General features: G+C 32.1%; 1 protein-coding gene across 2 annotated transcripts in view; it reads left to right on the forward strand.

Annotated features, from left to right (window-relative positions):
• Positions 1-17,835, forward strand: part of LOC118187911 (ankyrin repeat and SAM domain-containing protein 1A-like) — a 411,400-nt gene that overhangs the window by 382,247 nt on the left and 11,318 nt on the right. For both annotated transcript variants that reach the window (XM_085807269.1, XM_085807270.1), the window contains 3 exons: positions 2,332-2,586; positions 12,293-12,451; positions 12,602-12,739. In XM_085807269.1, coding sequence (XP_085663395.1) covers positions 2,332-2,586; positions 12,293-12,451; positions 12,602-12,739 — 552 coding nt within the window. The remainder of the gene's footprint in view (positions 1-2,331; positions 2,587-12,292; positions 12,452-12,601; positions 12,740-17,835) is intronic.

Below are 17,835 nucleotides of genomic sequence, written 5' to 3' on the forward strand. Positions count from 1 at the left end.
AAGAATTGGAAGAGAGTTGACCTCAGCAAATGTGTGTTGATCAGGCTGAGAACTTTTGTAGTAAAAGCCTGCATATGAGTACCTTAATTAAGTGAATAACAATATACCTACCTAGACTAGAAGAGAAACACGCTAATGTGACAATCAAAATCGTAAAAACAACCTTGTATTTAGCGTAAGTATATTGAAACACTCAATCGATTTCGAGGGCAAAAAGCTAAAGATCCCTCCTCATCAGGAGAAAGAAATACCTAGAAAGAAGAAAAATAAAGGGGGAAGGAGTGTCAGAAACACATGGTTCTTATCAGCACTGCACGTGGTTATAACCAGATTTTTAATCAGAGTTACACTGGCCACCTACTTTTACTGAGCCAGGCTATCTGATCAAACATGTAAGAAAGTTGATACAAGAAAATTAGCGAAGTTAGAAATAGGGACCGAGGGGCAGCTGCACATTCACGCTCAAAATCTGAACTTCGAATAATGGAAAGCAATCACTGAACGGATTTTTATAACCTCTGGTAGTACCAAACGCGAGGAGATAACACCATCTATCGGCAAAAATAGTAATTGAATTAAGATAGTAGAATTTTAAAGGCATTAGGAAAGACTGGATTGGACTTAAAATCATTAACTAAACATGCTAAATCTTTGTGAATATGAAAAGCCTCAAGAAAATCCAATTCACCTATGGAAGAAGCCTTTTGGATAATTTTTGCAGACACAAAGTCAAATACGCTATTGAAGACTTGTTAATTTCGCCTTTTCTGACATAAGATTCATGTTCCTTAATACAAAACTTCAACGCTTGTTTTGTTTGGCCAATATATCTTAAATCACACTGACACAATATACTATATATTCCCCAAGAATTCCAAGACAGAAATGCAATCTTTTAGAATCGAAGGGTGAATTTTATTAATAGGGAAGAAACCAACTTGAAAATTGAATTTCTGGAGAATCCGTGCAATTTTATAGCTAACAGAAGGATAAAATGGAAGCACGACAAGGTCATTAATATTATTTCTAACAGTGGAATGTCTTCTTTGATGGGAATCTGAAAATTTTTTAACGGCTTTATCAATAATCACGGGAGAAAATCCACGGTCAATCGCAACTGCTCTCAAATAATTAAGTTCATTGGTAAGCAAAGAGTCAGAGGAAAAAACTTTAAGTGTACGGAATACATAATAGTAAAAAGAAGCTATTTTTTGCTTTACAGGGTGGCATGACTTGGCATGGGGTGGTAAAGAAACTGCAAAGGGTTTACGGTACACAGTAGTGCTAAAATCAGTTTCATTGCGGATTATACGAATATCAAGGAAGGGGAGGGAGTTGTTGGATTCAGTTTCAAGAGTGAATTGAATGGCTGAATCAATTGAATTCATAATAGATAGAATCTCGGATAAATCCTCTTTATAACTGTCAAAAAGCGCGAAAGTGTCGACATACCGAATCCAAAGACGAAAAGATAGTTTATCAAATAATTTCATCTCAAAATAGTGTATATAAATGTCAGCAAGTACCGGACTGAGAAGATTACCCATAGCCAATCCTTCAACTTGACGAAAATATGCATTTTGGAAAACAAAGTGAGTTTGACTTAGAGAGACTTTAGTAAGCGAAACAAACTCATTAATTTCAGTATGTGTGAAGTGAAATTCTCGAAGCCTAGTTTCAAGACAATTTAGTGCTCCTTTGACCTACCTATATAATTTAAGTTTAAAAAATGTGGTTCTCAAAAGAGATTTCAATCATTGAACTGTTGATAATTGACTAGTGAATTTGCTGACCACTGCCCTAGCATTCTCACAGCAGTAACTTTCTAATGGACTATCCATAGTTACCTTATGTATTTTGTGCCAGGTGAGCAGGTATCTGCCACTTAAAGCATATACATAATTAAAATGTTAGGCCGGAATCCCTGAAGTGTAATTGGAACATGCTGAAGTCATTTTGAGGTCCTCCAATTTTTCTGTATTCCTTCTGTGTGTAAAATCATCGTAGGTTAATTTTTTCAGATACAGAATTTTTGACAAATGTTTGTGTGTGTTAATGCCAATTTTCTCTCCTGCGTTCAAGTTATAACATGACTCAAGAATTTCAAATTTGCATATTCACCAATTTTCTACCTCATATGTTTTAATAATACAAATTAGAGTAAATTGATTCATTGGATTCTGGAGGAATAACTTTGCACGAGATACTCATTTTTAAGTTTTGGATAAATATGCAGTAAATTTAACACAAAGTTAATGAAGTGGCCAAGTTTTTAAGTCCATATTTTTTTAAGTGCTGACAAAATTTTTAATGTTCATTTTTTTCCCCTAGACTTTAGATTTGTCAGAATTAGAAGTTCCTGACAATGAAAAGTCAAGGTATTGTATAGTGAAAGCATCATCAAAGTCATCATATGACAGCTGCACTGATGCATCTAATAAACCATATTTAAGAATAAGGTCTCCAACTCAGTTGATGAGTGATTCCCAAGACTTGGATAAAAGCTGTCAGCAATCTGTAATTGAAGCACAGTGGCGTCACCATCCAGATGAGCTTGTGATAAATAGCTGCAATTACATGGCAAAGGTAATTTACATACTCCCATTGTATTATCTGTTGTAGTGTTAAATGATTTTGTAATCCATTTCATTTTCATAAAAATTTCAGTTACAGTTTTTCTGTAAACATGCAGCAATAAAATGAAGTGTTAAAAAATTGCAATTCGAAGTATTTTGTAAATAGTTGTTCATTGACACATAGCTGCAGTTTAAGAAATATTTCAGACTAGCAGTTTTGTTATGTGACATCCCTCAATAAAAATGCATGAAAATTAATCCATTGGCAGTTATCAAATTCCTCAGTCATTGTATACTGTTATCTGAGCAATACTAATCAGACACACTGCAGTTATTTTGGCAATAACTCCAATGACACTAATCTTGTGTAAAACGACAGAAAATTGAGGGACAGATTATTTAAAATGCAAGTCGTGTTTAATAGAATATCCATTCTTTCAAGCATGCAATGCCTTTAAAATGAAATCAACTGGGAACGAGCACGTTTGTAATTTTATTAGCACTGCTTAATCTTCACTTGTTTCCTTTTATCAGTACTGGATTAAATCTTGTGGGGCCTTCTAATGCTCCTTCACAGTTTATCTCATCTTATGTTTTAATTTTACTGCCAATAATTTTGATGGAACCACTTTTATGATGCAAGCAAAAAAAAGGTTATTTACTATAGTAAACAAATTGGCATATTATGCAATTTGTCAAGAATTATTAAATACTGTTAAATAACATTAATTGTTATGTGCTATTAAACGGTTTAAAGTTTAGTTGCTTTAGTAAAATAACTTCAAACATTCATATCTGTGTGTTTACAGTGTAATCTTGAAGGATATCTTTAAATCTTCTGTTCAGAAAATTAAATAGTACCTGCAGCAGTAATAAACTAAATTCTGTTTGTTTTTTGCAAACTAATTCCAACATCCCTAAACAGTTTAATTTAAAGAGCACTCGAGCATAATTTACAGGAATGAAGTAATCTCATCTTTGTACCCATTACCAAAATTCCACTTTATCATCAAGACTCATTTGTGTCTCAGTAGCCAGAAATCATTCAGGTGAACTAAACGTGTTAAAGCACCTTCTACTGCATCCTCAAATGCCTGGTAAACTGGTTCATAAAAAAGGTAGGCTGGATACTCAGGAACTTCTGATTAGTAAATTGTATCATATCCTAATAAATTATTTTTCTTTTGTTTTTTTTTGCAAAATTGACTCTTAAAAAATTATAAAAATTTAATGATATAAATCACAAAATGATGAAAACGTTGATTTTATAGCTATGCAAAAAGTAATTTTATCATTTCCTTAAATGAGAATTTGAAACCTACAATGTAATTTTTTCTGATGCAAAAAAAGTTTTTTTTTAGAAATTTGCATTAAAAAACTATTATACCTACATGCTTTTTGCAGTAATTGCCTATGGTATCTAACTGATTTAACCTGTTACCTGTGTTGCTGGAACAAACATTGGCATGAAAAAATTTGCTATTTCTTATTCATGAAAGTTTAATTGAGGTAGCTTTGTTTTAAAATAGGCATTTAAATAAATATTTTACTTTGTGATAATAGATGGTGCAATTTGTACTTCATTTCTTTTAGTGGAGAGAGAGTGTTGTTTATGATTAAAAATAATAGTGTATAATATCAAGTTTGTGTTTCATGTAGCTTGTCCGATTCTTTATTCTGTCATTGTCTTTTTTTCTGTGTGAGGTGTACCAAAAAATGGTTGTCCTCCCTCTGCAGTGTCTGATTTAGTCAATCGTAAAGAATTTTCATTTTTTCAGGATAAGATTTCAAAATTAAAAATGATGTTTCTTGTATTAAGTTTAATTATTGGTTGTGTTATTTAGCTCTAAAATTTATATGTCATATTGATGATTTTGCATTTATTCTATTATAATCGAATATATTTGAATAAAACATGAACAACCAATTAATTTTTCATATATGCAAGTTGGTCAGAAAATATCTTGAAAAAATGTAAAAGCAGATAGGGGGGTTGAAATAAGCAGATTGTGTAAGGGGATGTGTGTGCTCAAATGGCATGTACAGGATGTACATAGTGCTATTGAATGGAAGATTAAAAACTTTCTAAAAGTGAAAACTGCCATTTTGTGTGTGGATTTAGAGAATTATACAGGGTGGTTATAAGTAAAGTTCCAGTTTAAAATGGTCATAAAAGGAAAACTGCTGTACCAGATGTTATCAAACTTGGTAATCATGTAAAGGAGGTCATGGGAATGTGTTTTCTGAATAATAATAATAATGTACCACCAGAGGCAAAATGTCATACAATATTGTTAAGCGAAATAAGAGTCAGAATCTAACTTAACCTTTTGTTACATGTGTTTAACATGTTATATACCCTTAAGAAACATTGACTTAAATAAAATTACCATTTTAAAGTGCACCATCCGAGTAATGGGGGTTGTTGCATTAGCAGTGGAGGAAGCAACAATAGAAAGCACACATGGTGCATGCAGAATATGTGCTGTTGCACGTTGAATGGATGTGCCATGGAGTACGGCGTACTAAATTTTCCGTCAAGTGTTGCAGTTCTACTTATACAAAATCAAATATGTACAAGAACTTAACGATGTTGCTGCAAGAGAATCTTTCGCTTTGGAATTCCTTGCACAGATGAAAGTGGATTAACATTGGCCATGGAACATTTTCAGGACAGATGAGGCCCATTTTTACCTAAATGGTGATGTCAGCACCCATAACTGCAGGATTTGGGCCAAACAAAACCCTCTTGTTATCTACCCAGTGCCATTGCATTTTTCTAAAGTCACCGTTTGGTGTGGTATGGCAGCTATTTTCATAATTGGACCATTTCTCTTTGAAGAGCAGTCGACAACTAGACCTGTTACATGCACTGTGACTACAGCTCACTTATTGTCAATGTAAAAACATTTTGTGATATTTGAACTGCAGCAACATGACATTTTAGACATTACGGTTTTTATGCAGGACAGAGGCCCATCGCACATTGGTACATGTGTCACACAGTTAAATAGGCACGAATGAATGGATTAGAGGCCGACACTTCCCCAATTCTTGGCCATGCCAGTCATCAGACCTCAACCCCTGTTGCTAACTTTTGGCTATGGGGTTATCTCAAAAGCACTGTTTATAGTGATAATCTGAACAGTTTGGTGGAATTGAAAGATGTGATACACCAATATATCCGTAATATTCCTCCTGATATGCTGAGAGCTGGTGTTTAGAATGCAGTAAGTAATATAATTTAACTTGCCTTCGGAAAATGGTGGACATCACATTGAACATGTTTTGTAACACACTTTAAACCCATGTCTTTGTATATTATTTCATTTAATAATATTGCTTACCGCACCATCTCCCCACTGGTGATGAGTTTTTTAACTTTTTTGTTTTTTGAAAAATAAATTTCCATGACCTCCTCTACACGATTATCAACTTTGATAACATTTGGTCTGGTAGTTTTCCTTGTATGACCATTTCAAAGTGGAACTTTAATTATAACCACCCTGTATATTGTTACTCAAAAATGTAGCTCACTGACATGCATTTTATCTATAATTCTGCAGATGCTCAAAGGCAGTACATAAAAATTTTCAGTGTACCTCTTTTTTTATGTCAGTAAACTTTGCATTTGTGTAGTGATGCATACTGTTTAAAATATCCACATGCGGACTGACAATTTATGCCTGTCGAATATTTCTATATATTGCCGAACAAGTACCCTGTAGCAACACGACTTACTGTTTTGACCACACCATTTTCACTCGTGCATTCCATTACAGAATTTGCCTGTTTCCATCTTTTTAAATATATGCTACATTTTAGCTGGATATTTTCCAAGCACCCTGTACATGTCAAATTATTACATATATAATTTTTCTTTCATTAAAATAACAAAATAACCATTATATAACCTTTACACGGGTACACAGAAAATTAAACAGGAAAAATTTCCATTTTTTTAGAAATATATGCTACATTTAGAGGGGTTAATGACACCTTGAATAATACCAGATTTACTTGCATATTTCTTCCTCTCATATATTTTTCATCCTAACTTTTTTCATCATATGATTAAGAAACATGTGATTTATAGTAGCAATGTAAAATGTTAATCTCAAATAAATGGGAAAGAATTTTGTGCAATAAAAGTAATATTAAAAGTGGGAAATTCTTTAAAATACATGATATAAATAACATTAGTGTGCATTGTACATCATGCATTTTCCCCTCCTTGGTTTCAGGCAGTAAAGTTAGTAGGAAAGGGGGGAATATGCAGGTTAATATTTTGTTGATCGTATGAAGAATTTTTTCATATCTTTTGGCTGTGGGAGATATTGCTGTCATTTCTCCTTTTTCAGCAGCCACAAAAAATCTGTTTCATATCTTTCTCTCAGATGTGTTACATGGCTAAAAAGTCTTGATATTTTAACCCTTTGATTGGTATTGCCATTTGTATCTGGTCATTACCTTGCTATATAAAATATGTGGTTTTCTTATTTGCTTTAATGATCCAGATATCACCCTAATGAATGAAAGTTGATAAAAAAAATGAAGATTAAACTGAGTAATTATATGAGTTTAGCTAATAAATGCTGTTTAAATGTAACTCTTTGTAAGAGGAATTCGACTGCATGATCTTTTTTAGCCATTTTGTTATAGTTCTAATAATATTCAAGTACTTATAATTTTTAACACTTTGCGGGCCGCTGTCACGCAGGCATGACTTTTGCTCAGCAACAGTTATCGGCCGCTGTCACGTACACGTGACTTGACACTTCACATCGATGTTTGTATAGATAGACATACTATAGCAAAACATTTGACAATCAGGAAACATTGGTTTCAACTGTTTTCCTTTCCCAATTCACCAGACTGTCTATTATTGAAATCTTTTTTCGTGGACGCTTGTTTTGTTAGTTTGAGACTGTCTTTTGCTGCTTTCAAATATCGGAAACTTACGTTAGATTTAAAGATGTCCTTCAAAATGCTCTTCGATGAGGAAATATATGCTGATCTGTTATCAGAAAAGGATAATTGCTCTGATAGTGAAAGTGATTCAGACAGTGGGAGCAATATAATTGTGAGACAATTCAAAAATAGGGAAGACCAATAATTAGTGAATCTGAAAGTGATGAAGAGAATTCTGTAGCAAATGATTGGTCAGAATTTGATTTTAAGCCTAACTTTCATGCTTGCCTGGAAAGGTTCGGGTTACAGGTACCATACACACCAGATATATTATCGACTGTGGAATTTTTCATTGGGGACGATTTTTTTAATTTGTTTGCCACACAAACAAACTTATATCATAATCAGCAGAATAATGATAACAACAATGAATCAAAAAGAATAAAGCTTGGATTGATATAAATGTTGTAGAAATGAAAAAACTTTTGGGGTTTGTTATCCTAATAGGAATAGTAAGAAAACCAGAACAAGGCGATTATTGGTCTACTCACCCTGGATTACATACACCTATTTTTGGGAATACTATGTCAAGGAACCGATTTCAGCAGTTATGGAAGTATTGGCACTTCAGTAATAATGAGCATTGCCAAGAAAGGCTTGATAAAATAAAACCAGTTAACTCGTACCTGGTAGAAAAGTTTAAAAAAATTTATAAACCCGAGAAAGAATTATCGCTGGATGAAGGTATCATTCCATGGAGGGGCAGGCTATCTTTTCGTACATATAATCCTGCGAAAATTATAAAATATGGAATTTTAGTCCATATGGTGTATGAAACAATATCTGGTTATATATGCAATTTAGAAATATTGCGTGCAAGGAAAATCACTAATTGCAACAATATTGTCCATGCTATCACCATATTTAAATTTATGGCACAATGTATATGTGGACAACTATTACAATAGTGTAAAGGTTGCAGAGGAGTTACTAAAGCATAAAACAAACATCTGTGGTGCAATTAGAGTAAACAGAGGAGTACCAAATTGTTTAAAATCTGCTACATTGAAAAATAAGTCAATGAAATTTTGTAGAAAAGGGAAAATTATGGTACAAAAATGGAATTCGACCAAAAAATTGATAATGATGATTTATACGATAACTTCAGCAGACATGGTCGAATGTGTGAGTAAAAGAACCAAAAAGAAGTGCATTAAACCAATTTGCATACAAGAGTATAATAAATTTATGAAAGGTGTTGATCACGCCGATCAGTACCTATCGTGTTATTCCATACTTCGCAAAACAAAAAAAATGGACCAAAAAAAAACGGTTTTATATCTCATAAAATGTGCATTACTCCAACGTGTTCCAGATATACATAAAAAATTCTGAAAATCCTATTAGATTCAAACAATTTTTACTAAACCTTGCACTAGCATGGATTAATGGGAATGAAGAGGAGCAACTATCAAGTTCGGCTGCTCAATGTGATGAAAGATTGCCGAGGTTTGATCCACCAGGCAGACTTACTGCAGACATGAGAAAACATACAATAACACGTATTAGTGGTAATGGGAGAATTCATAATCCGCGAAGGGCCTGTAAAGTCTGCACTGCTGAAAAGAAGTTCCGCTGCATACATGTGTTCTCCCTGCAACGTTTCTCTGCATGTTGGAAAATGTTTTCAGAATTATCATACTAAAAAGAACTATGGTCCTAGGAGTTAAATTTTTTAAATAAAACGTTTTAGTACTAATTAAAAAATATAATTGGAATAAAATGGAATAAAAATAGTGTAACAGTTATTTTAGTGCTTTCTTTAATAATAATTATATACCAACTACTTATGTTTCGAAAAATTGCGTAAATATCACCGTTGGCGAGCAGCAGCATAATGGCACTTCGATAAATGCACGGCCCGCAAAGTGTTAATACAGTGGAAGTCCAGAAATCTGCAAAGCTTGGGACCAGAGGTTGTGCTGATTTTAGGATTTTGTGGATTTCAGTACAGAAAAGATAAATCATAATATTCAGACACTAAAAGTGCAAAATAAATAAGGCGTTATTACATGCATTTAATTAAATTTTGATATACAGAATTAGAATAATTTATTATATGCATTAAATTATTACATATATAAATTGGTTATATTATTTACATTAGGCTCCTCTATTTTTAAATAAGCATGGCTTCTCATTTTTAAGTCAGCATGATTCTGCTTCCCCTGTTCTCTCAGGAGCAGTCCTGAAATTAGTACTCCATCATTCCACCGCTGCCGAAATCACTCGTACAAGACAGCATCAAGGCTTGCCGATTTCACCTCATGCAAAGATTTCCGGTTTCGGATTCCAGTGTTAGAATCACTGTTGCTGTAAAATTTCAACAGCTTTTCTTTATTTTTCCATATATCATGCACAGTCCGTGTCGCAATTCCATACGATTCTGCTATAAACCAAGGAGTAGCACCTGCCTCCATCTTTTGCAGAATTTTCACTTTTTGCATTACCATCAATGCAACGTGTTTACATTTTTCAATGTTTCAAGCAGTAAAACCACGAGTGTGTTTCTTATCTGTCAATATATTAAAAAGCGCTGAAATTTAAAATATTCGTAAATTATCGACAAAATATTCGGATTAAAAAAAAGGCAGCACTAAGCAATCTCGTGAAATAACTAAGTTCAGAAAATACAAGAACGTGAATCGTGAACTTGATAGAAGAGTTGAGTGAATCGCCTGTTTTTTTACTTCAATGCAGATTGGAGAGGAAAAAACTTTTATCAAGATGTCAATAATTTGATATTTCCGTTATGACTCATTATTATTCGGTGATTATAACGTCATTATTCGGTAAGTATTTTTTCTTCGATATTTCGTACTCCATGTTGCAGTTTCCTGAACCTATAAACTGAGTGTTTATGTTTTGAGAGGCAACCCGGATTTCAGGTCAGTGGATTTTTGGTACTTAACTGTATAGGAAGGTGTTAATGAGAATTTTCCTGTTTGTGTGTTGTATTATAAAATTCATCTGATCGTAACATCACCTTAGTTGGAGTGTTTCTGTGAGCTGACAATGCTAAATAAGAATCAGCTTGATCTGCTCAAGTTTTCTTTAACAATTTCTTCATTGTTTGTACTGAACCCTCTGCTAATCCATTTGACTGCAGATGGTTTAAATTGATATTTATTGGGAAATTGAGTTCCATTTATCAGATATCACTATCAGTGGTATTCCATATCTTGCAAAATGAAATTTTATATAACTGATCACTGTTTGACATTGAGTATCCGGTAATTTGGAGCTTTAAAAAAAGTTGGAATAGTAATCTGCAATTAATAAGTATACATCTTTGTTAATCTCAAATAAATCTGTTCCAACTTTATACCAAGGTAAATTAGGAACTTCATGTGGTTATCATATGTTCCCTTAAGTTTTTGTTCTGACATTCATTACATATAGGACATTTTGAAATTTTATCTTCTATCTGCTTGTTTGTAAGTGGCCAAAACAAAGCATCTGTAGTTCTTACGTTTTTCTGTACCAAAGTGATTCTCATGAATTAAATTTAACATCCCTTTTGTCATAGATAAAAGGATAATTACCCTTCTTCCTTTCAAAAATAAGTCATTCTCCATTGTCAACACGTCTGTATAATCCCAAAATACTTTGACTTCAGATTCTAGTTAATGTTTTCTTGCTGGCCAACTTCTCAGAATATATTTCTTTAAACTGCAGTGTAGCATCACATTCACTTTCTTTCTTCAATTCATAAATTTTGTCATCAAACCTGGAATCAGTGTTCTGTAGCTTCATCTTTATTTTTTGTTGTATTCAAATACGCTGTACTTAAAGTGTCTGCTATTAGTAAGTCTTTCCCTCTCTGTAACGTACATCTAGATCATACTTTTATAAATTTAAGAGCATTCTTTGCAACTGCTGAGGTGCCTTAAAAAGATGTTTCTTAGGTATGCTTTCTAATAATCGATGATCAGTTTCAACTATAATATGTTTGCCATATGTATATATTGATGAAATATAGAACATCCAAAAGTATTAGCTAAAAGCTCTTTTTCTATCTTTCTAGAATAATTTTCTGACTCTTTGTTAGAGCTGTAGATGCATAAGCAATTGGTTAATTTTCTTTTAATAAAACAGCACTTAATCTTTCAGAACTTGAAGAACATAAACTTGAACTGTATGAAGACTTACATCCGTATAAACATCATAGAATTTTAATCTGGGTGTTTTTACAACCAATTATGTGAGAGTTTTTCAGTCCAGTGCCAGAGAGCATTTTTCTCAAGTAACTATCTTAATGGTGCACTAGTAGCAGTTAGAAATAAATTCCACCAAGTAATTAATCATGCCTAAAAATCTTTGTAGATAAGGCACATCTGTAGGTTGTGTCATTTTATTAAATGCTTTCACTTTAGAAAAATCAGGTTTTAACCCATTTTCACTTAAATCATGCCCTATATAATTATCATGATTAACTTTTATTTTACACTTATCCTTATTGAATTTCAGATTATTTTCTTGTGCTCTCTGGAGTGCTTTTTTAAGTCAGGGGTCATGTTCCTTATCATTAGATCCCCATAAGGTTATGCCAATAATCTATTCAATGCTCTCTATACTATTATTAATGTAAAGCTTATAGCTCGAGAGTAACTCAAGAAGTCTCTTTATTACGTCCTATAGTTCCAACTATTTGCAGAAGTTTCCGAATATTCCTTTAAAATTGTGATAAATTTGAATTTTTTAAATTATTGCATTATAAAATTTTAATTGCTTTTATCTTCCAGTACTTAGGTTCAACTTTAGTGAAGGAACTTCAAGGCTTAGAATCTACAAAAACATCTATTCAGAAGCTAAAAGCTTCAACTAAAGATATTGCCAAGATACCTAATATTATCCTGTCAATATCATATTCTGGTGTGAAATTTATTGATGCTGAAACTCAAGTAAGTAATGGTCTTTTTTAATAACTTAGAAGAACTATATGTTAATGGCACTGCCTGAAATTGTAATGTTTCATAAAATATTGATAGGATATGTATCTTTTTAAAATTTTACAAATATGTTTATGTGATTAAATTTAATTATTTTTATAGCAACTTGTTTGTGAGCATGAGATACGAAATATTCACTGTGCTTGTCAAGATGCTGATGATTTACGTCATTTTGCTTACATTACCAAAGAACATCAAACTCATAATCATTATTGTCATGTATTCTCTTCACATAGTGTAGTAAGTAGCAAATTAGTATTCATTTGATTTTAATCTGAAATTTTATCTGTTTGGGAAATATGTAAGGCCTGAAATAATTGTTTAAGGTAGGTGAGCCCCAATTTTTGAGTATTGCATAAGAAAAATAAAACTTTATATGAAGTAATGGTGTACAGAAAGTGTTTTACAAGAAGAATTATTAAATGGTCTAAATATAGCATTTTGAGGCTGCACTTTTTAAAAGTAACAGGTTATCTTAATGTGTTTTTAATGATTAGGCTATACATTTAAGAGGAGTATGGCTTTCATAAGGTCATTTCAAAAGAAAAACAGTGTTATATTTTCACTATTAGATAATAAATTTTAAAGCCAGTGATGTCTTGTACTGCTATTAATTATTGCTGACATTCGTAAATATTTAAATGTGAAAAATTTTAATAAAGGAGTTCTGTGAAAATTAATACATATTAAAATTAAAGTACTTTGTCCGCTAATACAGTATTAACTTTTTTTAAGGGAGTTGATTCTTTCACATGACTAGTATTATTCCAAAAAATCATATTTTTATGAAACATATTTTTTATGCATTTTGTAGTGTCAAAAATTATATTTTTAGTATTTTTTGTAATGAAAATTACGGGAAAAATTTATCAACTACTGTTCATGCAAATCAACCAGTACAAATTCTGGAAAGTGTATTTGTAAATAACTTGCATCAACTAGTGGAAATTAAAAGGGCTATATTGTCTTTTTTGTAATCAGTTAAATGAGTTCTGCTATTGAAGTTTTAGTGGAGAAAGGAGAGCATATGTTACAAATGTGTACTCTATGGATACCATTCATTAATTTAATTGAATCAAAAGAGGAATGAAAGAATAAATTTTTAATTTCATGTACTATGTGGTTTCTCTATCATTATCAGAATTAGCCAAAATTTATTTTGCATTATATGTTATAAAGCATTGTGATATATCTCAACATAAGAATTGCCTTCCACTTTTTTCAGTATTAAATAATATTAATCATTATTGTTTAAGCCAACCATACCAGTTTTAGGGCCTTCATCCCAGCTTCTACAGGCAAAGAAGCTGGGCCATGGATAGAGGCAAATAATAATCCTCCACTAAAAGAGAGTGTGTTCTGGATCTGATTCCTTAGACTTATGTGTGTGTTCTTCCAGAAGTATGTGGTTTAGGATTTGTGTGCAGTTGGAGAATGCACTCACATCAGTGTTAGTTACTTCCGTTTCAAAATGGCATAAATTTTCATTGTTTGCTCATGCCACAGATTGGAGTCATTATTGATACCATTTATAATAAATTCATAGGGAATTAATTAATCTTCAGATTCCACCAGGTACAAAGCATCAGTTTGTATTCTAAGCATCCTTGTTAGGTAAGATTCCATAAACTGCCTATGTTCAATGACTGCTTTTCTGTATTAGGATTGTGAGAAGAAACTCATTAGTCATCTCAAATAAATAAAAATTCTTTTGATGAAAAGTATATCATGTGTTTTATAGAAATTTCTTTTACACTTCTGCATGGTTTTCCTTAATCTGATAACATTTTACTGGGGTATAAGTATGGCAGCTAACATTGACCTTGCCAAGGTCATGAACCATGCTATTATCTGCAAGATTCTTTTATGCTGATTGATAAATTCAAAGTACTAGTTGCTCGATTCGAATCTCTAACTTAAAAGCTTAAAAACCTATGACTTGGGGCATACCAGTCCATGGCGAGTTATGAAGGATCCTCTCAACTGAACACAAGTTTTTTAATTATCTGGTTTCAGTACTGTGGCTCCAGGAACCAGTTCCCTTTCACATTTTTATGTAATTTCCAGGGTTATGATGCAGTTCAAACTTATGTTGGGAAAGTTCTTTAATTGGCTGGTCTGGACTGTTAATTGTTTGGGTGTGTGAACTACAGACAGAACAACAAAATTAAAAATGATTCAAAGCAAATGAATTAGTTTATAATCTTTAACATAAGTATATACTGTTTTGTGCAAGCTGAGAAAAGTCTTCCAGGCCATGCTTTTATGTAAATACTACAGAACTGACAACTTATCTCAACAAAAATTATGAATTTATTATCTTCATTTCTAGATAACTTTATTCGAGATCAGGCATCCTAAATATTGGTAAAGAATTTTGTGATTGGATAGCATTACTCAAATGTTCTAAACTAGCTTGATGCTACAAGGTAACAGGCTATATAATATTAAGACTCTTCTCTTAGATTGTGTTCTGAGTTTATATAAAAAAAGTAAAAATGCAGAATTTGTACAAAAATTATGCTTATATTATAAGTAAGTTTGTGTAGTTGCTGTTGAAATTTTTAAACATGTACTAATAATGAGCAACAGGAATATCGGCATGATGAAATTTGCAGGACTGTAGTTTCAGAGCTTAAATAGAACCTTCTTCAGCCACAGGAGTGAAAATAACAATAGAGAAACAGCATATGCAATAACATAGAAAAATTTGAGATGGTTACAACTAAGGAATAGGAAATAAAGCCACTAGTGCCATCTATATGAAAGACATGAATGAAAAAAATTGGAAGTAATTTCTTTGAAAGATTGTAGTAGAGAAGCGTTAGGATTGGGATCATTAACTAGAACTAATGACTTTTTTTTATAAATATGAAATGCACCCTGAAAATTTTAATTTACCTGCAGAAGATTTTTAGTATAATTTTGTTGCAAAAGGAAAATATGATTTATGAGCACTAACAGTGGATTTATAAGTTTCTTTTTTGGGGAAAAAATTCTTAAATTTAAGAACTTTTTAAATAATTTTGTAATAAAGAATTGTTAATTTGGCATCCTTTGGTAGAATATACAAGAAAGGAATGCATATAAAGCTGGCATGTTTTTTAAATTTAATTTATTGGATTAGAATGGAAGAATTGCATCAGAGTGTACTCATATGGTGCAGAAGGAATGATGTGAAAGTATTGGTTTTATATCATTTCTTAAAGCTTTGTTGTGAAAACTGCTGGTAATTTATCTTGCAAGTTTTATCCGCTGCTTGATCTATCAAGAGTTCTTTGAAGTAAAAACATTAGCAAAAGTGATGATGTAAAGGTGAAAAGTAATGATATGCTCAGGATGTTGTCAAAATTACAGATTTTATTATAAAATTATTATTTATTTATAAAAATAGCAATAAATAAGTCGTGCCCATAAGAGTTGTTTATTTTCAAATCTGTATAAAGACATGGACACCAAATGTAAAAATTTATTATTACGTGCAGAAGTATGATGGGTGACAAGAGGGTGAAGTTTAAGAAGATTATTGTTATTAAAAGGTCAGAGTTGCCACGCTAGCTGGAAAATCGGGAAAACCTTAAAAGTCAGGGAATTCCAAAATTGACCAAAAAAGTCAGGGAATTTAAATATTTTAGTCAAAATCTGGAAAAGTCGGAATGTCATACGGCAATCCCCCAAAAAGCGAGTTTTTAGCCAATGTTGGAAATGATCACTTTGTTGGCGAGTTATGTATCGGATGAGTGTCATTCGGGCAGCTGGCATAGAGCCAGTTTTCGCAGCTCCAAATCAGATTGTCTTTTAGAAAGGCAAAGCAAGTTTGGTTTTTCAGTAACCGCGAGAATCCTAAGATTCTCATGTGCAGATTATGAACTAAAGAAAATAAAATACCTTCGCATTCTCGTATACAACAAAATCGGTTTAATCCTAATATACGGTACCATGGAGGCTAGAATAGCCCCCATGTACTCTGTTCTAATGTAAGAATGTAAATCAGTAAGACATAATGTAAATCAGTTTGCTAGACCGCCACTAGAAAGCGGAGGGAAAAATTCGCCAACTCGAATTTTCATACTTTTTTTTGCTCAAAATAGCTAATGTATTAATTAATTTACTCGCTCAAAAAACATTTTCTTTTCCTTTAAAGTTTAAGGAAATTTAAAACGATATTCGTTTTGTGTACTCTTGATAAACTTGACTTTCGAATTTCGCGCGTACGGAGCTGTTTCCCTCTACGTTGGGACGGAGCCATTAGTAACTAACTTCATTTTAATGTTATTTATATCATTTAATGTTCTTTTTTCCTCTAAATTTATTTATTATTAGTTAATAATACTTTCAAATTTTTCTGGCATAGTTTTGAAACTAAATCTAGCAGTATGATAACATACTATCACGAAATTTAATGCACATATTTTTGTTTATGTATGCTGCTAAATAAATATAAAATACCTGAATTTATTTAAAAATATCATTAAATAGATTTATTTCTTTCGTTTAGCTGCAAAATGTCTGCAAAAAAACTCATTTTTTAATCCAGATTGAGCAGATTCTAATCTCAATCTTTCAGTGGAGAAAACAACTCCTATTATAGCTATAATAGTAATAGTAATGCTTTCAGGATATAATAGTAATGCTTTCAGGATATAATAGTAATGCTTTCAGGATTATAGATATAATAAGTTTGATGCAATTGGCAATTTTTTGTGTTTTCAAGTGGTACCATAATTAATTTACCTCCAGCGCAGCAAACACGCACTATGCGGATAGACTGGAATTTTCTCAAAACACACCTGGAAAAGTCAGGGAATTTCATTCTCCTCTTTAAGTGGCAACCCTGAAAGGTGAAATTTAATTTTAACTGAGCAAAAATCAGATCTCATTGCTCTTTTTCAAAATGACTGATGGTTATGAAAACTGCTATTTGTTAAATATTTCGGAGGAAATAAATGATCTTGATCAAGGGAAAAATAGCAATAAATATCTAATGATGATGATTTTTTTAAATGATCTGCATTAAAAAAATATCCTGGAAAATAGTTCATTCAAAATTTTTTTGACTGTTGACAATTTTGTAACAAAATATAATCATAAAACTTTAATTGAAAATAATATTACAGATCACTTGCAAGCTTTTGTAGTAATAGAGTTCTGCAAATGCTTTATATCAAATTTTAATTTTAAAATGTTATCATGGATGCAAAAGCCATTTTTTGTACAATAATGTGATTAATCACCTTCCATATAAAGTGTTGCATGTGGCAGAAAGAATTTGCTGAGCTTTCAAGTGACCCAAACTTAAAACTTGCGTTTCTACAAAAATCCATGACTGATAATAA

Source organism: Stegodyphus dumicola, chromosome X1 (assembly GCF_044657685.1).
Source record: "Stegodyphus dumicola isolate Sdum_Otavi_A_Nest chromosome X1, ASM4465768v1".
Lineage (NCBI taxonomy): Eukaryota > Metazoa > Arthropoda > Arachnida > Araneae > Eresidae > Stegodyphus > Stegodyphus dumicola.